Below are 22,862 nucleotides of genomic sequence, written 5' to 3'. Positions count from 1 at the left end.
TGAGGCGCCTTTGGTCTCCTGTTTCCCAGCGGGTGGGACACCCTGCTAGCTATTGTCTGAGATAACCAGGTCTGTTTTCACTGCTTCCTGCCAGTGAGGCAGAAGAGAATCCTGTCTTAAACAACTTTAAATGAAAGATATCTGTAACTTGTTCAGGAAGGAGGTATGTGCAAAAAACAACAACAACAACTTTCTTAGAATTGTTTTCATTCTCAAAGTTAGATGCTATCTTGCTAAATGCTTTTGAAAAGTGTGTATTAACCAGAGGTGAACAGAAAACTTATGGTTAGAGAGCATTCGACAAGCATTTGTGAAGTACCAGTTATCAAACCCCACTGGATGCGGGAAGAATTCCAAATATGAGGAGATCCTAGACCCTGCTTTCAGAGTGCTTACACCCCCAAACCTAGGAAATAAACTATATATGAAGGTAAAAGAAGGGGAAAGGAGATAAAGATTGGCAAACTAATGGGGAAATGGGTACTTTTATATACTGCTGACAGGTGTGTAAATTGATATAGCCTATTTGGAGGGCAGTTTGGCAGTGTTAATAATGTGCACATTCTATGACCCAGCAATTCCATTTCTCAGTATATATCGTAGAGAAGCAGGCAGGCGTGTACACATATTATGTTATTCCCTTCCATGGCAGAGTTTTGGTAATTTTGAAGTTGAAAAAGCCTAATGGCCATCAGTAGAGAATGGCTGAATAAACTCTGTACATCTTCTTGGAAAGTAGGAAATGGTTAAAAAGAATGAAGTATAGCTATGTATACTGAGACAGAAAGGTCATTGAGACTTATTACTAATGAAAAAAGCAAATTGCCAAACAATATATATTGAATGGTACCACTTTCATAAAAACAAAATAAAACCATGAATTTGTATAAGTAAAAATGCATACATAAACAGATAGGAAAGGTGTAGAATGAGACACCCACTAAAAGAGACAAGAATTAAAGGCATTGTGGAGGAGTTTAGTCATATTAATCATACCCATCCATAACCATTGTTATAATATTTGAAATTTTACAACTTGGATTAATTTGTATGTTGCTTGGATAGCTAAACACAATTAATTTCAAAGTGATTGATAATATGTAATAAAAGCCATAATTAAAATGCTACAACAGTTTTTAAAGGGAGAAAAGAATTCTAAGCTGGAAGGGAGGATTTGGGCAAGGCTTCACAGGGAATGTAGCAGGATTGGAGGGAAAGAGGGAGGGGAGACAAGGCAGGAGAAGGAAGCCTAATGGAGATGCCAGGCTCTAGCTAGCACCTCCTCTTTCTTCTGCGTGATGATGTACATTCCCTCACAGGCTGAATCCTGGCCTGTCCTGCCTGCCCAGGTTCAGGCTGGGGAGTGAACTAAATGAACAGGTCACAGCTGCTTTCATCACTATGACTCTAGGAATCCCTTAAGTTAGATGTGGAAGGGAAAAATGAGGACATGAGTCCTAACAGTGGTATTGGAAAATAGCACTTTGAAAAGGAATGTAGGGGGGACTTCCCTGGCAGTCCAGTGGTTAAGACTTCGCCTTCCAATGCAGGGGGTGTGGGTTCAATCCCTGGTCTGGGAGCTAAGATCCCACATGCCTCAGGGCAAAAAAACAAAAACAAAATAAAACAGAAGCAAAATTGTAACCAATTCAATCAAGACTTTAAAAAAATGGCCCACGTCAAAAAAAAAAAAAAACTTTAAATAAAAATGGAAAGGAATGTGGTGGAAACGAGGATGGGGATTGGTTTTCCTCTGGATACTCAATGAGATATGAACTGGGAAGTAGGTTGGAGGGAAAAGTGTTTGAGAAGGTGATCCATTCCCTCTCCCCAAATATTACAAAAGGGACCCCAAAATACTTTGAAAACAAATCGTTAAGGTTGGTTTCACTCTCTCATTGAAGGAATATTTTTTTGAATGTCAAATGTGTAGATAATACTATGCAAGGTGCCAGTGTGGATGAAACATACAACAAAGGGTATGAGAAACAGCCCCAGACCAGGGTTCCAGAAGTGGGGGTGAGGGGACTTGGTCTGGTCTCAGACTGTGTAGCCATGGACAAGTCGTTCAGTGACCGCCACCCCTCATTTTATTGTGGCAGAAATTGGGGAGGGGGTCTAAATGACTGATCACTCAGGTCCTTTTCAGTCTTAAGTTATGATGTTGTGAGATCTTATGGGTCTAACATTGTGATGATTGTGAATTCCCAGGCAGATGGAAGATGGGAATATGAGATTAGAACGAGACGGGCCCAAGGTGCCAGGCCTTGAGGGAAACAGAAGCATTCCCACAGAGCACGTGGCTCTTGGTGTCCTCCCAGGACTAACGTTTCTTTTCCACCCCACATTGCCTCCTAAGAGGAATGAGAGAAGCAGAAAGACATCTCTGAGTTTTAAGCCTCATGTTATACACACATCCAGCACTGTACTATTATAAAAGTCGCTTTTGAATTAAAACGTTAGCCTGCATTCTATAAAAATAGTCTCTAAAACTTGCTTTTGTGGAAATAAGTCATAATAGCTAATGTTTATTAAATGCCTTCCTGCCTGCCAGGTACTGTTCCAAGCATTTTATATGTATCGATGAGTTTCATTCTTATAACAGCCATAAAGACAGGTACTGTTGTTATACCCATCTTGCAGAAAAGAAAGGAGAGGTTAAAATGTATCCAAGGTCACCGCACAACTGGTGGGTGGTAGACTCAGGACTCCCACGCAGGCAGTCTCACTCCACCAACCATATCCTCCTGTGTGCGCAGAGAGAACAGGAGATACCAGCATTCCACTGATTCTCAGATTATGTTCTTTTTAAAGTTTTTTAATGCTATTGTATGCAAATTTTCTGTTGAAACTCTTCTTTATGTCACTATTTTACCTGACTATATCAATAAAAGATAAAGAGCATCAGATTGAACCACCTCACACTGTACTTTAAACTGTCTTTGTCATGAAGTATTAAATAAGATAAATTTGGTGGTTTCTCTGAAGCCCTTACTGTTCATTTATCCATCTCACCATCCATCATACTTTGCCCGATTTATTTGACTGGCATTGCCAATTTCGACTTGGAATGGAGTAAGTAATTCAAGTCAAAATTCCCATGCTTTGACAGAACGTGTATGGAAACAGGCATAGGACCACCAACCTCGTACAGGGATGTTTATTTCAGCTGATTCTGTGATGCCACAAAAATTAAGTACAGCAATAGTATAGTTTAGGTCAAAATTGCAACACATGGTCTGACCAAAGATTTGAAGGTCATTTCTGAATATGAGAAGTAGCCCTGATGATACAGTTTCGATGCCTAAATGTGGTTATTTCCATGACAACAGGATAAAAATCTAACAGAATGAAATCAGACTTTCTGGGAAAACCCAGACCCTGTGTTCACTGATCTGGCCTCAGTAATGGTTCATACACAGAACTGCGTAACTTGTATTTTTGCTGCCTTCACTGCTCAACAAAACCAGAACAGCACATAGTGGTGGAAGAATACAAAGAGGAAGTTCCAGTAGCTTATACCATATACAGCATAAACTTTTGGATCAGACGATAATTCACTGGGTTCCCCACCAGAGTGCTCAACTTCCAAATCGACCAATCTTCCAGAATTTCAGTAAGGTGGTCATCCACTCAAGCACTGCCCCCTGCTTCTAAACTGGATTTTCACCCCTGGCTATTCTTTAGTAAACAATATAGATCATTGTCTTGGAGTGGAAAAGAAACAAGCCATAACCTCAGTAAAGTTTTTTGGGTCGCTTTTTCTTTTCTGTGGTTATCATGGGTGATGGAATAGTGACTTCAAAGGAAAGATCACCAGCATATGATTTAATTCTACCCGATTGTTCCATTTCTAGGAATAAAGTAACAGATGGGGGTTGGGGGGTCAGAAGGAGTGACATTTTAAGCATCTTCCTAGAGTAGCAGAAACGTTTAGGTCAGAAAGGACCTCGGAGGTCCGCTAGCGCCATGGTTCTCCAGTGGAGTACCACAGGCCCAGAGTTCCTTGGAGGCCCAAGACAATAAAGGGTGGGGACCAAGCCGTCAAGCTTCCCAGGCCTTCCTCATTCCAATCCGCATAACTCCCCCTCTTTCTGCGTGTTATATATATTCTGAAAGGTGTTTCATTTGAGCAAAAGAGAGGTTCTGAAAAATCAACTGATTTGCCTAAGGGCCACAGCTGGGTGTTGCAGACCTGGAATCCTCCCATTGCCCCACCATTATGCACACTGTGAGGTCTAGCTTGTTCCACCCACAGATGGAATGGCACCATATGGCTGGCAGTCTCCTTACTATTGCAGGTGATATAACCTGCCAGGGCCCGACTATGGGGGACACTCACCACTTTGACCAGGGAGCAACACTGCCTGTCACCAACATAGAACCGAAGCAACAGCCTTGCCCACAAGGTAGCCACTGCCTGAGGACTGACCGTAAGGAACACAAGGTGGGGAGAGGCAGGCAGGGGGAGGGATGGAGGAGGAGGGGCTCCAGGACAGCTGCCTCTGCTCAGCATACAGTCTGTTGTAGCTGTGAGAGCCCGCAAGTGGCGCCACCTGTATCCTCAGTTGCCCAGCAGTACTGAATGTCTCTGGAAGCCCCTGGTAGGTCAGGCAGCACAAGGGGCTGCAGCCCACTCACTGGTGGACTGGTCCAGTCACCACCAAAGGAGGCTACATCCCCTTCCCTCCCACTGAGCAGCTCATCTGGGTTCAAAGCTAGTCCCCTGCAAGGACAGGTCACTGTTATAACAATACACCTCACTATTAATCTGAAACTGTTCGATTTTAAGGAAACAGGATAGCATGCCCACTGTTCTGATTTGTTAATTCTCAAAAGAGCAAAAAGACAAAACCAGGCTGGACTCAGTGAAGGGTTTTCTTTTATTGTGGTTTCCGTGAATAAATAGATTCAGGAAGGCAAACTGGCTCATTTTCTTCTGGGATGTGTTACTAACTCAGAATCAAAGAAAATTCAAAGTATTTTTATTCATTCCTGTATACTCATTTCTCATCTAATTAATACCATAGATGGCCAAATATATTTATATTAGAAAGCAACAGAAGGCTAATAACAAAGAAGAAAAAAAAATCCTTAACTCTGGTTCAGTGAAGACAAAATGTTTTAAGAGTCACCAGAGATAATTGAGGAATATAAAATTTCTTATCCAGAGATGGTACAAGACTCGGGGCTTCCTGGTGGTCCAGTGGTTAAAATTTTGCCTTCCAATGCAGGGGTGCAGTTTCCATCCCTGGTTAAGGAGCTAGGATCCCACATTCTTCATGACCAAAAAATCACAAACAATGTTGTAACAGATTTTTACTTTAAAACTGGTCCGCATCAAAAAAAAAATCTTAAAAAGTCACCATGTACTATAGTAGCAGCAGATAGCCTAAGTCCACTCCACATCGGCTCCATCCCACGCTCTGCCCTCCATCCCTTCTAAAATGTCTCAGACAGCCGCATATCTTCTGCCTCTGAATTATAAAGAATGTGCTGGCAGTTGATTTTCCCGCCAGATTATTCCAGGACATGACTTGAAATGCTTTTTTGAACGGGACTGATTTGTAATCCAATAGTATAATTTAAATAAATTGGGTTAATGCTTGGTTCTAACGTTCGTGGTTGGTTAATTTAGTTAATTTGATCCATGTCATCTTGATGAAATTGCATTTGATATAGCTCTTTACATTATAAATTGTTAATGCGCTTTAACATATATGACGATAAAATTATTGACTCTTCTCATTCACTTAAAGGTGGCCTTGGAAGAAAATGGTTTGGAAAGTATTACTTGTGCAATAATGATTTGCCCTTGGAGTTCATAAATGGAAGTGTAATAGAGCAAGTGATTTAGCTAGCGCTACTGAAAATGGTTTTTACAGCTACAAAATAATAGTAATAAACTATTATTTTAATACAGTACTTATAGTAACACACTGAAATATGTTAGAATTTTATCAGATATGAGACTGGAATTTTTTTTCTACCCTTTAAAAACATATTTCTACATACAGTTAATGTATTTACATTGAATTCCCTTATGTCCTACCTAATTTTATTTCATCTCATTTTATTCTCCCAAAGGATAGTTTTGAAATGACAAAGTAAAGATGCTTATTGCAGGATCTACTTTGTTTTTTTTCATAAATATTTACAATAGAAAATATTCTGAAGCATAGTACGACAGATTAGGGAAATATCATGGGAACTGAAGATGAATAAATTGAATAAATTTTAGCAATTTTAAAACGAATCCATTAGGGGATGACACTATGAATTTCATGATTATAAACATTACAGAAGTTTGTTTTTAAATTTATTTCTATCATTCAAAAGCGAGAAGACCTCTTAGTTCTAGATTTAACATATTGTATGTATAAAAGCATTTTGATTTATATACTTCTGAAGGGAATGCCCTCAAAAGAGTATTTAAAATAAACTATCTTGATAGTCTAGATCCTTCATCAAGGTGGCGCATCAGCCCAATCAAACTACGCCTGTGACACACTGGCCTGTAATTATTGCTGCCAATCTCAAATGCTGACTGCTATCTCTTTTTAAAAGATGGTTTGCTGAAGCTCAGAGGCAGAAAAAGTTGTCATTTAAATCAGAATTGCTGCTGGCTGCTAACAGGCCATCTTGCCAGTTGGCTATTTTGTCTTGTTCCCCATCAGTTTGTATATAATAAAAACTTCAAGAAGTTGGGGCATGAAACTTAGTTTATTCTCAATCAGCTATTTATGCTTGAGAAAGAACTTATTTAAATTAAACAAAGATACTGGTCTAAAAAGAGCTTCCCTGGTAGCTCAGCTGGTAAAGAACCCCCCTGCAATGCGGGAGACCTGAATTCCATCCCTGGGTTGGGAAGATCCCCTGAAGGAGGGCATGGCAACCCACTCTAGTATTCTTACCTGGAGAATCCCCATGGACAGAGACTTGCAAAGAGTCGGACACAACTGAGTGAAAAAGCATACAACACACACATTGTTCTAAAGAAACCAGATTATTTCATCTTTTCATGAAGGCAGTGTATTAAGTAAAGTTTGCTGTTTCTCACCAAGAGCAATTGATTCAATAAGGGCAAATGCTTGCTTAGGATGTTTTCTTTCCTTCCACTCCTCCCATCTGGGATTACAGTATAGTTTTAAATATTGTTTATAGGAATTCCATATGCTATAATTATGCAAATACAGACACACTGAATCTAATTCTACTAGTGAGCCTTATACAATCTTTCTTTTTGATGTGGACCATTTTTAAAATCTTTACTGAAGTTACTGGGCTTCCCAGGTGGCCCTAGTGATAAAGAACCTGCCTACCTGTGCAGGAGACATGAGACATGGATTCAGTCCCTGGGTTGGGAAGATCCTCCGGAGGAGGGCATGGCAACCCACTCCAGTATTCTTGCCTGGAGCATCCCATGGACAGAGCAGCCTGGTGGACTACAATCCATGGGGTCAAAAACGTCGAATGTGACTGAAGTGACTTAGCACACTGAATTTATTACAATATTGCTTCTGTTTTATGTTTTGAGGTTTTGGCCGAGAGGCATGTGGGATCTGAGCTCCCTGACCAGGGATCAAACCCAAGCTCCTTGAGACAGAAAGCAAAGTCTTAACCACTGGACTGTTGGGGAAGTCCGAGTCTCCTACAATGTCTTGATAAGAAATTTTGTATTCCTCAGTTGTCTCAGGACCAGTTAGTTTCCACTGACTCACCTGGTGATGAAAGTAAATCTGAATTTTTCAATATGCCATTCTTATTCAATCACAAAACTCTTGAGCCTTTTCTCTTTACTGGTATACGCATATCTAGGCTAATTCCCAAGTGATGTTAAGATGTTAAATTAAAATGACACTTTTGATTTCCGGTCCTAAGTGATGGACTCTGAGCACCTGCGCTTTCCTAAAGCGCATGAGCTTTTCCTCTGGAGCCCACAGAAATAATGGTAAAAGACGTACAGAGAAAATAAGCCCTTCACAACCAAGCAGTGGGGGCTGCTGATGGTAATCAGCAAATGGGAGGGAGATTTCAGCAAATTTCCTTCTGTGACTGAAAGCACATAGAAACGTAAATGGCATCACTGAAAGAGCCACAGCTAAGAATAAAAGCAGGAGGGAGCTGCCCTGAAGTTGGGCAGGATGAAAAATGGAAAGTCACTGAAGGTCTGTCTCCAGAACAGCTAGGTGAATGGGTCTCTCTCCCTCCCCTACTCCTAGTCGGGCTTCTGTCAACCTGGCATTTATCCTCCAAACTGACAATCTGAGGTTTCTTCTCGAAAGAAACTGAACAACTACAGAGGAGATCTGGAATCTGGAGGATGGGTATGGCTCTACCAAGTAGAACTCTCATTCTGCCATTTGAGGGCTCTCAGTTCCTAACCAAGCATCCTAAGATGATGCCTGCTAATTGGCATGCCCCATGCATGTACCCTGAGGTCCCAAACAGGAACGGTGCCTACCAAACAATAGCTGTGGAAAGCTTTTCTGTCTGCCTGTAGTAAGCAACCGTGTCTTTCATTCATAAATATGAATGCATCCCCAAAGATCACCAGGCATGGTAGGAAAGCCAACATGAACAAGAAAGATGAAAAGAAATAAATGGGGCAACTGAGTCAAAAACCTCAGGTATGCAGATGACACCACCCTTATGGCAGAAAGTGAAGAAGAACCAAAGAGTCTCTTGATGAAAGAAAGAGGAGAGTGAAAAATTTGGCTTGAAGCTCAACATTCAGAAAACGAAGATCATGGCATCCAGTCTCATCACTTCATAGCAAATAGATGGGGAAACATGGAAACAGTGTCAGACTTTGTTTTGGAGGGCTCCAAAATCACTGCAGATAGTGATTGCAGCCATGAAATTAAAAGACGCTTATTCCTTGGAAGGAAAGTTATGACCAACCTAGACAGCATATTAAAAAGCAGAGACATTACTTTGCTAACAAAGGTCCGTCTAGTCAAGGCTATGGTTTTTCCAGTAGTCATGTATGGATGTGAGAGTTGGACTATAAAGAAAGCTGAGTGCTGAAGAATTGCTGCTTTTGAACTGTGGTGTTGGAGAAGACTCTTGAGAGTCCCTTGGACTGCAAGGAGATCCAACCAGTCCATCCTAAAGGAGATCAGTCCTGAATATTCATTGGAAGGACTGATGCTGAAGCTGAAGCTCCAATACTTTGGCCACCTGATACGAAGAGCTGACTCATTTGAAAAGACCGTGATGCTGGGAAAGATTGAACGCATGAGGAGAAGGGGATGACAGAGGATGAGATGGTTGGATGGCATCACCGACTCAATGGACGTGAGTTTGGGTAAACTCCAGGAGTTGGTGATGGACAGGAAAGCCTGGCATGCTGCAGTCTATAGGGTCGCAAAGAATTGGACACAACTGAGTGACTGAACTGAACTGAGTCAATAAAATAATTTAGAGAAAGAAGATGATGTAAACACCCCAGCTAGTTTCAGGGAAATTGGAAGACATGGTGCATTCATTAAAAAAAAAAAAAACAAGATGCTATGAAAAAGGAACAATCAAAGAACAAGAAAGAACCCTCAGAAATTAGCAATATGATTACCAAAATTAAAAAGATGGGACTTCCCTGGCAACCCAGTGGTTAGGACTCCACACTTCCTGCAGGGGACATGGGTTCGATCCCTGGAGGGAACTAAGATCCTGCATGGGAAGAAAAGGAGTGGGGAAAGAAATTTAAAAGCCTGAGAATCAGAAGGAAAAGGTTGAGACTTGGGGGAGCAATCTGGAAGATCCAAGACCTGGTTTACAGACATCCCATTAAGAGACAGTTAAAGGGGGAAGGGGGAGAAATAAAAGAGGTGGGGGAAATAATCAAATACACGACAGGAAAATATTCCAGACGTTTTGAAAAATTTTCAGATTGAACAGGCTTATCATCAAGTGCTGACACCTAGACACATCCTTGTAAAATTTTAGAACACACAGAGAAAATTTAAGTTTGGGGAATGGGGTCTACCAAACTTCTCTATAAAACTGAATGTCAAAAATGATGGCTCAACGGCTTCAAGATGTTGAAGCAAAATGACTTTGATGCTAGAAACTCCACCAAATAATAATCCAAAGATCATTCAGTAAGGACAATTTCATTTGTGTAAGAAAAAGTTCACCTCTCAGCACTGTCCCGGAAGAGCAACATGAGGCAGATAAAAGGAAAACGAGAATGCCAATAAGGAGGAAGTCGTGGCATCCAGGTTGAGCTGGGAAGACAGCCCCGGGATGACTACTGGGTAGAACAACCACCCCACACTGGAGCCCAGGGCAGAGGGCTCCAGGAACAATGTCTCTGGGGGAAAAGTGCCCCCTGCAAACAACAGTGTGACCTAGAAGCTGGGTGATGCCCAACCAGGGATCAAACCCAAACCTTGCAGTGAAGTCTTTCCCAAGGGCTCAGCAGTACAGAATCCATCTGCAATGCAGGGGATGCAGGCTCAATCCCTGGGTCGGGACGATCCCCTGGAGGAGGAAATGGCAACCCACTCCAGTATTCTTGCCTGGAAACTCCCATGGACAGAGGAGCCTGGTGGGCCACAGTCCGTAGGATCACAAAGAGTCAGACACGGCTGAGCATGAGAGCACTAGTCAATTGCAGTGAAAGCCCAGAGTCCTAACCACTAGGCTACCAGGGAACTCCCAAGGCACATTTCTCTTCTGTCAACAGGAGCAAAGATAAGTACGGTCAACCCTCATTATTCATGGATTCCATATATGCTAACTTGCCCACTCACTGAAATTTATTGGTAACCCCAAAATCAATACTTGTGGCACTTTTGCAGTCATTCAAGGACATGCACAAAGCAGATAAAGCTGACCCATCCACTGCACACCTTCCCAGCTGAGATCAAACAAGGCCACACTCTGCCCTCTTGTTTCATCTTCCACGTTGTACATGAGTCTTCATCATGGTCTATTTAGTGCCGTGTTTTTCAGTTTTGTGCTTTCTGTTAGTAACCTCACTGTTCAAAATGACCCCCAAGTGTGGTCTTGAAGTGATGTCTAGTGTTCCTAAGGGCATGGAGGCTGAGATGTGCCTTATGTAGAAAGTATGTGTGTTAGATAAGCTCTGTTCAAGCAAGAGTTATTGATGCTAGCCATGAGTTCAGTGTTAGTGAATCAACAATTCATATTACATAAGGTGTCTTTGAACAGAAACATACATCAGACAAGGTTGTGTATTGATCCGTTGATGAAAATGTTGTGATCAGAGGCTCACAGCAACCCAACCCTGTTTCCCCAGAACAGCTGTTCACCACTCACTAATGCAGTGTCCTACCTACTTTATAGAACATGTTGTAGCACATGGAACTCTGCTCAGTGTTCTGTGGCAGCCTGGATGGGAGGGGAGTTTGGGGGAGGATGGGTACAGGTGTATGTATGGCTGAGTCCCTTTGCTGTCCACCTGAAACAATCACAACTTTGTTAACTGGCTATACTCAATATAAAATAAAGGGTTTTTTTTTAATTAAAAAAAAAAGAACTACTGCACATAACAAGGATCAACTGTAATTACACAAATACCTCATTTTATTGTGCTTCGCAAATATTGCAGGTTTTCACAAATTGAAATTTTGTGGCGACCCTGCCTTGAACAAGTCTACCGGAGCCGTTTTTCCAGCAGCATTGACTCACTTGGTGTTTCTGTCACATTGTGGTAATTCTCACAGTATTCCCATCGTTTTCATGATGATTATTTTTGTCGCAGTGATTTGTGATCAGTGATCTTGGATGTTTCTGTTGTAGCTGTTTGGGCATCTTTTTAGCAGTAAATTATTTTTTAATTAAGGTCTGTACTTTTTTTTAGACATGCTGCTGTGCTGTGTGCTTGGTTGCTCTGTTGGGTCCGACTCTTTGTGACCCCATGGACTGTAGCCTGCCAGGCTCCTCTGTCCATGGGGATTCTCCAGGCAAGAATACTGGAGTGGGTTGCCATGCCCTCCTCCAGGGGATCTTCCCAACCCAGGGATTGAACCCAGGTCTCCCACATTGTAGGCAGATGATTTTTTACTGTCTGAGCCAATAGGGAAGCCCAGGACATACTGCTATTGCATGCTTAATAGACCACAGTGACATGAAAACATAACTTTTATATGTGCTAGGAAGCCAAAAAATTTGTGTGGCTCACTTTATGGGGTTATGCTGGAGCTACACCTATAATATCTCTGAGGTATGCCCGTAGTAACTTGGGTGTGTGTGTGAAATGTGCTAGCGTTGGACCACAGAGAAAGAAGTGTGATGCTAGCATCCCACTCAGGTCCGACAGGAACGATATTTACAAGGCCTTCATCACGTTAATGCTATTCATCGGCATTTATTTTTAAAATTTCACCTAGGGACAAAATTGTGATTACAGAACAAAATAGAAATGTTGTAATTCGGGATAGTGGAAAATACAGGAGAGGTGGAAATAGGGAAATAAAGTCAGGAGATGAGGGCCAAGGAAAGATTGGGGCTCGCACATCCTCATTTTACATGGAGAAGGCTCAGGAATCAGTACCTAAAGTTGTGTGTGTGAAAGTTGCTCAGTCGTGTTCAACTCTTTGTGACCCCATGGACTTATACAGTCCATGGAATTCTGCAGGCCAGAATACTGGAGTTGGTAGCCTTTCCCTTCCCCAGGGGATCTTTCAACCCAGGGATCAAACCCAGGTCTCCCACATTGCAGGCGGCTTCTTTACCAGCTGAGAAGGGAAGCCCGGCAATACTGGAATGGGTACCCTATCCCTTCTGCAGCAGATCTTCCAACACAGGAATCAAACTGGAGTCTCTCCTGCATTGCAGGCCGTTTCTTTACCAGCTGAGCTGTCAGGGAAGACCTGAAGTTGATGGAGTTAGTAATAGGAATTGAAACATATTATTTAAAGTTTTCAACGCAATCAATGGTTGAAATAAAATGATAAACTTCTTCACCTTTTCACTTTATTTTACTGTCGTGTGCAAGTATTAAATTTAAAGATAAATTCAAAAATTTTTATATAACTTCTTTAACTTTCTTGTTTTCCCGGCTTTAGGGAGACCTTGAGCTGGTCCTAATTATATGTTTCAGCTTATATAAGCTCACAAGAGAATGTAGGGTCTTGGCCATTTTTTTTCACAGAACCCAGAAGAAAAGCCTTCCATTCCATTTATTAAGTGGTTCGATCTCAACAACTTAACAAGTATTTCTGTCCTAACAATTTAGTAGCCATTTGAAAAAATAATAACACATGAATTAGGAGAACAATTGGATCCCAGTCTTAAATAACCAGGGATGAGTTAGAAAGAGGGGGTGTACACCTATTGGACAGTCTATGATTTCTCCCACCTTGGAATCAGATTGAACACCCCATTCTCATTCACATTCATTTTCACCCTGCACTTGCTTTTAATCACAACAGCCAATAACTCAGCTTTGCAAAGATAAGGAATCACCAAAAGGAAGATAGTACAACCTACCCTGAACCACCGGTGGAACCACATAAGCTGGTAGGTATAGAGGCAACCAGAAGTTGACTATCACCGTAGTCCACTTGAAAGCTTAAACATTCGCTGTTTTGTCCCAGGGTCCCTTGGCACACAGTTTGGGAACCATGGCTCTAGCATCTTTAAAACTTTATCATGATCTGTCATGTAACTTCATTGGAAAATATTTGAGGACAAAGGCCATGTATATTTTACAGTATCTAATGTAGTTTCTTGTTCAATAATAAGTGCTCCATAAATACTTTCATTGAATCTATGATCTCATAGATTGTAAGATGCATACTGATTTCTAGAGATTAAAAAAACATTTAAGTGCATCGTAAAATCAGTGAAATACAATAGTAATTTAAATAGACTGGTGTGATTTTGTTGCCCAGGTCTGAGTCAGTGTTGCAATTTAATATTAACCCTTGTGATACCTGTAAAGTCTAACCCATCAGTGTTCTTATGGACTTAAAACCCAAACATAAAAATAAATCCTAAAACAACAGAGTCTGATATGCCCTCTTCCCCAGCACACACAAAACCAGTGGTGTCCTCCCAACCGCTGTGCTCCCAGAGGTGAAAGGCAGTGAGCAGGCCACACTTATTTTCCCTGCCTCTTCCCTGAGTTTTATTTTCCTGCCCTCCCTCAACTTAACATGCTTACAATTCGTTTGTTCACTTTGCAAGTCATTATGAGACTTTCTACAGTAGTCATACCTTAGTCTTCCAGATGTGGAAGGACAGGTATGATGCGGATCCGGCTTGTATCTGGTCTGCTCTCCCATTCCTCCCGTCCCCCACGTAGTGTGTGTAACCACTGGAAGAGCTTCATCCAGCCATCTTCCTTCTTCAGTCCTATAAACAAACATCACACTGTAGTCCTTAAGCTCTGCCTAATTAGAACAGAGCTTGTTTTCGAGGAGAAGGTAAGTAAATGTAAACATTTAATTATTAGTCTAGTGAAACAAGTTTCACGTTGCCGTAGTTCTTTCCTCTTTCCAGGAGTGGCCCTCCACAGAGATTCATATTCACAAGAGGAGGGAAACCTGCATTCAAGTTTTTTTAACTCCTCTATTACCAAGCCTGCATAGAGTTGGGTGGTCTGGAAAAGAAGGAAGTTAAAGGTTATCTTTTCTCACCACTCCAGGTAGAGTCCAGCGCAAGCTAGTGGGCAAGGGGGGATTTGGAAAGTAGGGTCTCCTCTCAAGTGGGCCGAGAAGGTTCTACCCTTCCTTCCATCTATGGGTCCTGGCAGGTGTGACCTATTAGCTCCCATGAGCCTGCTGTCTGCTTCCCCGAAGGATTCCTGGACGTGGTCTGATTCTTTCAACGTGCAGGGGCCTCCCAGCCCTCGAGGCCAGGAGTTAGGCACCTGGCTGCTTAAACTGAGCACAGTGGCTGCACGTGCAACCAGAGGGAGACCCCTTCCAGGGCCCGAGAGTGGGCTCTCGTCTAACACTTGGAAATGAATTGTCCAAGAAGACACACCTACTGACAAAACAAAAGACTTTATTGGCAAGGGGGTGGAGAGCAGCAGGGTAAGGGAACCCACGTGAACCGCTCTGCACATGGCTCACTGTCTCAGGGTTTGTGGTGGTGGTGGGGTTAGTTTTTGGGTTGACTCTGGCCAGTCATCTTGCCTATGCCCATACTTGGTCTGACTTTGGGTTCTTCCTAGTGGCCCAGGCATCTCTCAGCCAAGATGGGTTCCACCATGAGGGTTTCTGGAAGGTTGGCAGAATACATCACTCTCCTGATCAGGACCTCCTGTAGTGAGACTTGTAGTTCATGCAAATGATTATTCTTGTGCCTGGCCACGGCGACTGGTTGTGGTCACTGGTTTCCTATCAAAAAGACAGGTCCGCAGACACAAAGACTCCGCTGTCCTAATGCACGCGCAACAGTCCACCTCACATTTAGACTTCAAATAGCGCTGCACCCCTAGCTCTAAGGCCCTTTTGTTGTTTAGTCGCCAAGTTATGTCCTCTTTCGCAACCCCATGGACTGTAGCCACCAAGCTTCTCTGTCCATGAGGTTCTTCAGGCAAGAGTACTGGAGTGGGTTGCCATGTCTGGAAGTCAAAGGAAGAAATTCTCGATACAAAGTGCAATGTTGGGGGTGATCCCTACATTGTATAGTGTTCAGCTCGTACGTTACTTTGTTTGATCTAACCCTTGTTTTCCTTTCTTGGCTCTTTTATCTTCATGAATGTGCTAGCCATCAATTCCCTAAAGTCCCCTATTTCTCTTCTACTGCCAGTCCTCATTTCCAACTTGTAGGGCAATTTGTGACTCTGCTTGGCTAATTCTGGGAGAGTCCCTGGTGGCTTTATCCTGCACACCTAGTCATTCCTTGTCTGTTTTCATTTGAGAAAATGTCCTGGGCATGGGGGGGATGAAGGGGTCCTGCCTTCGTGGCCTTTGTGCTCCGTGGGTTTTGCTCTCTGTCAGAGAGATTATGACTATCCAGCATGTCGCACTGTTGCCATAGAGTATATCCATCCTGTGATGGGCTTCTCGGGTGGTTTCCTTGGCAACCACACCTACTAATCTTCCCCCTCCCCCAACTTACTGGTAACTGGAAAAAGCACATAATTGGTTTAGTGGAGTTACCAACACTAACGCATCTTTATGCACCTGCACAGGCTTTTAACTCTTCAGATTTCATTTCTTAAAGAGACTAAGCTTCTTTTCCAGAGCCACTGGAAAGTGCATTTCCAAAGATTGGAATGTTTAAGATCAGAGAGACCTTCAGGATCAATTAGTCACCTCCCTGTTTTATAGAGGAGGCCCATATGAATGACACACAGAGCTCCCATAGCTGGTCATGAAGAAGTGGGACCACACCCAGGGACTCCTGCCTGGTCCCGGGCTCTTTCCACTACACCAGGGGCCACCCCAATTCTGAATGTCACCAGTGGCTAGCCAGCATGTGCTGCGAAGCTGTCCCTGAGAACAGCAACTGTTTAACATTGTTTGGAGTGTTCCCTGTCTCCCAGGACGATACGGACCAGTAGGTACTTCATATACATACTACTAATGCCTGACCTAAGTTTCTTTAATATGAGTTGATGGTCATAGTCCTAATATGCAGCTACTTGCTCCATCACAGAGAGGACAGCTCTAAGTGGATTTGTGAGAGTTTGCAGCAAACGCACAAAAATGTGGAAGTTCTAAAAACATTGATGCTGTCTTATCCTTGTGCCTTACTGGGAAAGAGATAAAGTTCTTAGGCTGTTTGCTCATCTTTCTCGTACTTAACTTTGATGAATACCTACATCTCTCGGTGGCAAAATGACATAAAATAGGAGTGCAGTAAGTACATAAGAACATACAAAAGGAATGTATGTAAAGTATGTAGTTAAAAATGCCTCTAACTTACATCATTTACCTCTGAGATAAGAGGGTGCTGAGAATGGGGTTTGTTGCTAATTCCATAGTTTTTATATAAAAATCCTCAGTCATACAGAGTAATCAGATACTTTAGAAAACTGAACTCCATGTTCGGTCTTCCATCTGGATTAAATCCCAGTTCTGTATCTTTCATATTAGTCATGAGTTTATTTATCTAGCACTTTCTTCTATCTTTTTTTTTTTACTTTCATGACATCTTGGTTGTTGGCAAACCGACTGAGCCAAAATTTGTGTTGCTTCAACAGGTAGAACCAATTTTATTTTTGACCTTCTCCTTCTCATTTTCCAACCCCAAAGAAAATGGCCACTGAAAATAATGTTGCCTTTGGGCCAGAGAGGTTTGATTCACTAACATTTTTCCTAGAAAACGTTTGTTTCCTTTTCTTTGATCCTTCTTGTTTATAATTTGCTTTTACTTATTCTAGCTTATATTTCTTTTTTTGGTTATAATACTCTCTCCACCAACAGGTTAAGCTCTATTACAATTCTCTGAATTAGTTTTAGCCTTACAAAGGTTTCTTCAGAAGTATATAATTATTTTTCATCTTTGCACTAAAGATAGCTTCCTGAAATAACAATGAATCATATATGTATCTCTCCATGCATTGTACTGAAGTCACCTCTTTGTGCTGATTCTGAAGTTCCTCCCCCAAATCACCCTGGGTTCCCCATTCCAAAGAGCAAGAGTCTGAGTTGCACTATGGTTTTTCATTTGCTGTGTTACTCTGCATTAGCATATTCAATAAAACTGCCTCTTCTGGCATATTTGTTTGCAAGGATGCTACATTACTAGAGAATTTAGAGAAGTGTTTCCATCTAAAAGGTGCACATCAGCTCTGAGTTGTGGGTCAAAGCAAACCATTATGATAAGCATGGCCATATTAACTTTGTACTCTTTTATTAACAAGAGGCAGAAGCAAATCAGGGCAAAGAGGAACCATATTAGTTTGCTTGTTGCCGCTGTAACAAGTTATCCCCCAAATTTAGTGGCTTTGAATAATACAAATTTATTCTCTTACAGTTCTAGAAGTCAGAAGTCCAAAATCATTTTCTTTTTTAAACTTAATTATTTCTTTGGCTACGCTGGGGCTTCATTGCTGCACATGGGCTTTCTCTAGTTGCAGTGAGCAGGGGCTACTCTGTAGTTTGAGTGAGCGGGCTTCTCATTGCTGTGGCCTATCAGGTTTCAAAGCTAGTTCTAGGCACGTGGGCTCAGTAGTTGTGACCCATGGGCTTAGTAGCTCCTCTGCATGTGGGATCTTCCCAGACCAGGGAGCGAACCTGGAGCCTCTGCACTGACAGGTGGATTCTTATCCAGTGGGCCACCAGGGGAGTCCCAAAATCATTTCCAGTGGGCTAAAATGAAGATGTCAGGAGGGCTGGTTCCTTTGGGATTCTCTGAGGGGAGAATCCCATTTCCTGCTGTCATCCTGTCAGTCCTCTCATCTCCCTCCCTTCTTGGAAAGACCCTTGCAATTACATTAGACGCACCCAGATAATCCAGGATAATCTCTCCCACTTAATCACACCTCCAAAGTGTCTTTGGCCACGTGAATGAGTGAGAGTCGCTCAGTCGTGTCCACCTCTTTGCAACCCCATGGACTGTAACCCGCTAAGCTCCTCCATCCATGGGATTCTCCAGGCAAGAATACTGGAGTGGGTTGCCAATTCCTTCTCCAGGGGATCTTCCTGACCCAGGGATAGAACACGTGTCTCCTACATTGCAGGCAGATTCTTTTACCATCTGAGCCACCAGTGAAGCCTACTATGAAAAGACATTTTGAGTATAAAGACAGGTCAACTTAAAAAGTATCAGCAGATAACATGCTTGAGTAGCCAATTCACAGGTTCTGGAGATGATGAAGGGGATTTCATTGGAGACTGACCACCGGGTATCCCTCTCCTGAGTTTCTGTGGCGTCTCCTACAGAGGCTGGGCTGGCTGGGTGGGATGGGGAGTTGTTTGTGGGTGGGCGTGCCTACACCCAGCTCCCCATCTGCAACACCCTGCAGTGGCAGCCAGGTCTCAGCCACCTCCCCGGGGCTATCAGGTGGGTCGCAGGTGCTCTGGGGCTGCACTGCGGTTCTCAAGCCGTCGGCCAGTCGCCCTTCCTCACCCTGCCATCTTTCCTTTCCAGCATTGAGTCAGTGCCCGGAGGCCACCCTGTAAAGCAAGCTGCGAGGGAAACTAAGGCAAAATGTCGGGCCGGAGCGGGAAGAAGAAAATGTCCAAGCTGTCACGTTCAGCCAGGGCCGGGGTCATCTTCCCGGTGGGCAGGCTGATGCGGTACCTGAAGAAAGGGACGTTCAAGTACCGGATCAGCGTGGGTGCTCCTGTCTACATGGCTGCAGTCATCGAGTACCTGGCAGGTAATGTGAACACGCAGGTCAGGTAACCCCTCCCAAGTAACCCTCCCCTCCCTTCACCCCCCCCCCCCCCCACCGACCCCTACATCCAGGCTGGGCAGGAGAGCCTTGATTCGCCCTGTGGCTGTCTCAGGGTCGCTGTGGCGGGTATTGGGGTTTTGGGTTGCCTGATTGACTAAAACTGACTCCTGCTGGCTTTAGGGAAGAGGACAGAGGATCAACGTGAAGGGAAGAGAAACAAAGGGACTCTTCTAGACCACCCCAAGAGAGGTGTGTCTTGCTGTATACAAATGTAATACATAAATTTCTAGGCTCCCACAGAGACAAACTACAGGGAAGATAGGGGCTTGCTATTCATTTTGCAGGAGAGTTTTTCACTTTTACTCCAGGGTCCTCACTTCAGTACTCCTGCTGTACTGAACTCGATGTCCATAAATAATAGACTCAGTGTCCAGAAGTAATGTTGACTCTGGCACTGAAAGCATCTTCAGTTCGTTCTATAATGCCAACAATATTTTAATTTTACTCTCCATTACAGAGGTTTTCCTCTGTCTACAGATATATTGGAAATAGTTTCCTGTGTTGGTTGCTAAAATTTTTTTTTTTACTGAAAGATGACATTTTGTTGTGTGTGGTCTCTGTCTATTTGAGGACTTTTAACTTTTTTGTTGTGGCTCTCTTATGTCTTAAACAGAAATCAAACTTCACAGTATCAAAACATATATACATATATAAAATATATAAGTATAAAAATACATAGGAAGAAATGTGATTAGTTCCTTGAGAGGTCATTTTAGCCATCAGCAACAATATCCCTGACTTTGCCCAAGGTTAACAAATTCTCCAGATACCAGGGTTAAATCCCAGTTAAGTCCATGAGATAACTCCCCAAACAGTTTACCCAGGAAGCTGAGCTCCCTGCAGCGGCAACATGACCCTGCTTCTGTCACCAGGTCCCTTTTTCCCTCTTGCTTCTCCTTCAAGAGCGGCCTCTTCCTTCTCTTTATCTACTCAGTCCTGTTCTGCCCTCTTGGTCCCCCATCGCTCACCAAGCAACACTTACTGGCAGGAGGTTTGCTGTGATCCACCCATGGAAACCTCCTCCCGCTAGAGCTTCCATCAGGCAGACCTTGGCATCTTGAGTCTTTATCTTCTCATGAAATGAAATGCTGGTTCCTGAGCTAGAAGTTTTTGGGGAGGATCCTTTAGGAGGTTGGCAAGAAGGGCAGGAGGGATCTGAAAGGCAAATCAATCAAGTGTGATACAGCAGTGCTTTTCAAAGTGGGGGTCGCTCTGGGAATCCTGTGGACAAGGTCAAGGGTAAGGCCTGAGACTCTGCATTTCTAACATGCTACAATGATGCTGATGCTGCTGGTCCAGGGACCACTCAGAGGAGTGAGATTTTAGCCAGTCTTTCAGCAGCATGAATGCTTCTTTAAAATGCAGGTTCCTGGCTGCACAGACTGTACCCCCTGGAGTCTGATTCATTGGGTCTGGAGTGGGACCCAGGAATTTGATAGAAAAAAATCTCCTGACTTGGAGGGAGAGGAGGGACTTTGAAAGTGATGACAGAAGTTTAAAACAACCTATCAGGTCCATATCACCCACTGATGCAAGAAGATCCTGAGTAACCCAGAGATGCCATAGCCTCCAAGCAGGGAGCCAGGGTTCCCTGAGGTTCTTCAATCCCAAGCCATGCATTTTCTACTTCAATACACTGCTCCATTACAATGTTTGTATAATCAAAATAATTAGTACTTCCTGTGCCTCCACTTAGCCAAAGCCTAAACTGTGCATAATAAAACAAAATTTGGCCTTTTCAGTCACCAGAGACTCTCTTCTTTGGTTTACACATGTTTGATGAGAAAGCTTATGTTTTCCTCTCCACTCATTCAACAAATATTGGCCAAGCCTCTACCTGTCAGTGCACACAGTAAGTCCTTAGACTTTTTCCTGGTAACAGCATTGGGCTGTTTATATATTTTGGCTTACTTCCATGAGACCCCATAGCAATGCATATTATAGCCTGAATGTCACACTCTGGACTTTGAGACAGCACATCCGTGAAGACTGATGGTGTCTCTCAAAGTAGGACGTCACTCATTTTCTCATAGTCCTTCATTCACTCAACAGACATTTATTGAGCACCTACTATATGCCAGGTGTGGTTTTAGATGCTGAGGATCCAGCAGAGACCAAGGCAGACAGGAGTCCCTGCCTTGGAGCAGAGTGCATTCTGGAGAGAGAAAGGAGTGAGCAGAGGAGTCAAGAAATGAGTGGGGTGTATGTGCTGTGTCAGATGGTGACACGTGCTCCAAGATGAATAAAGCAGGAAAGGAGTGAGGCTGTTCCCGGAGGCTGGGAGCTGAAGGGAGGCCCAGTGAGGGGCTGGCACCTGAAGGAGGCCAGGAAGGGGCATGTGGGGTGGGCCCTCCGGGCAGAGGGAAGCAGGTGCTGGGAGTGTCTGAGAAGCAGCAGTGGGGCTGGAAGGCTGGGGCTGAGGGAGGGGCTCAAAGTGGAAAGGAGGCCCGAGGGACAGTGGCTGGTCAGGGAAGGAGAGCTTGTCCTGAAGGGTTTGAGCGGAGGCAGAGCAACCTGACCTTGCAGGCAGAGGGATACAAGGCTGAAGCAGGGGAAATGGCAGGAAGTTAGTTAGTTGCAGAGATCCAGGTTAGAGGTGTGAGGCTGGGGAGAAGCCGGTGAAGCTTCTGAGGAGGGATCAGAGTACTGAGGGATTTTGAAGGCAGAGTCAACAGGATCTGCTGACAGGTTGGACATGAAGTGTGGGAGACAGGAGGAGGAGCACGCGGAAGGATGGTGTTTCCAACAACACTCCTTCCCAGGGCCAGCCTCCAGCTGCCCTGGGTCAAATGGAGAAGATGCAGCGGGGCTTCTGGCTTCTGTGTGTCCTTTCCATCCCTTCCATTTGTGCTTTTTCCTCCTCTCCGAACTCAGGCTGGAATTGAGAGCAGGGGTTTAGATGTCAGTTTAAATCGGGTTTCTCAATTTACCAGCTCCATTACCTTGGACTAATTCCTTAACCTCTCTGATCTTTGAGTATTTTCAGAGCTAAGCTCATTTAACTTTGTTAATGAGCCACAATGTATGTAAAATGTCTGGTGCATAGGACGCACTCAATAAATGCTTATCCTTCTCCTTTCTCTTCTATGAAGAGCTGATGAAATCATTCAGGGTAAAGTGTAATGACTAATTCCATAAGGGTGGTTTATTTGGGGGCTGTATTGCATTTTAATGAGAGAGGAGTTTAAGCCAAAAGAATGAATCATTGCTGCAGGCCACTGGTGAATAAGTAAAAGGAGGATTTCTGTTAGCTGTTGTTTTGTTTTGTTTGGGAGAGGGGCATGAATTGACTTTGTTTAGGGAAAGGAGTTGAAAGTGTGAAAGTCTCCCGTCACCCTTGAAATGACCTTCAACATTCATGACAATATTGACTGAGTTTCTCCTTTGGACCAGGCCTTGAAAATACAAAGGAAGACAGACAGATGTGGTCCTGGGTTTACATTCTAGCAGGACCAAAGAACATTGAACACAACAGAAAAGGGACTTCTCTCGTGGGCCAGTGGTTAAGACTCTACACTCCCAATGCAGA

At 43.3% G+C, this 22,862-nt stretch overlaps 1 protein-coding gene across 1 annotated transcript in view; it reads left to right on the top strand.

The window, feature by feature from the left end:
• LOC102191766 (core histone macro-H2A.2) overlaps window positions 1-22,862 on the top strand; it is a 53,481-nt gene that overhangs the window by 2,646 nt on the left and 27,973 nt on the right. Inside the window, exon 2 of the mRNA XM_018042509.1 lies at window positions 19,024-19,255. Within this exon, the coding sequence (XP_017897998.1) occupies window positions 19,084-19,255 (172 nt within the window). The 5' untranslated portion in view covers window positions 19,024-19,083. The remainder of the gene's footprint in view (window positions 1-19,023; window positions 19,256-22,862) is intronic.

This window comes from Capra hircus, chromosome 28 (assembly GCF_001704415.2).
Source record: "Capra hircus breed San Clemente chromosome 28, ASM170441v1, whole genome shotgun sequence".
NCBI classification, from domain to species: domain Eukaryota; kingdom Metazoa; phylum Chordata; class Mammalia; order Artiodactyla; family Bovidae; genus Capra; species Capra hircus.
Note: the sequence above shows the minus strand (reverse complement) of the source record. Positions and strands in the feature narration are given on the sequence as shown.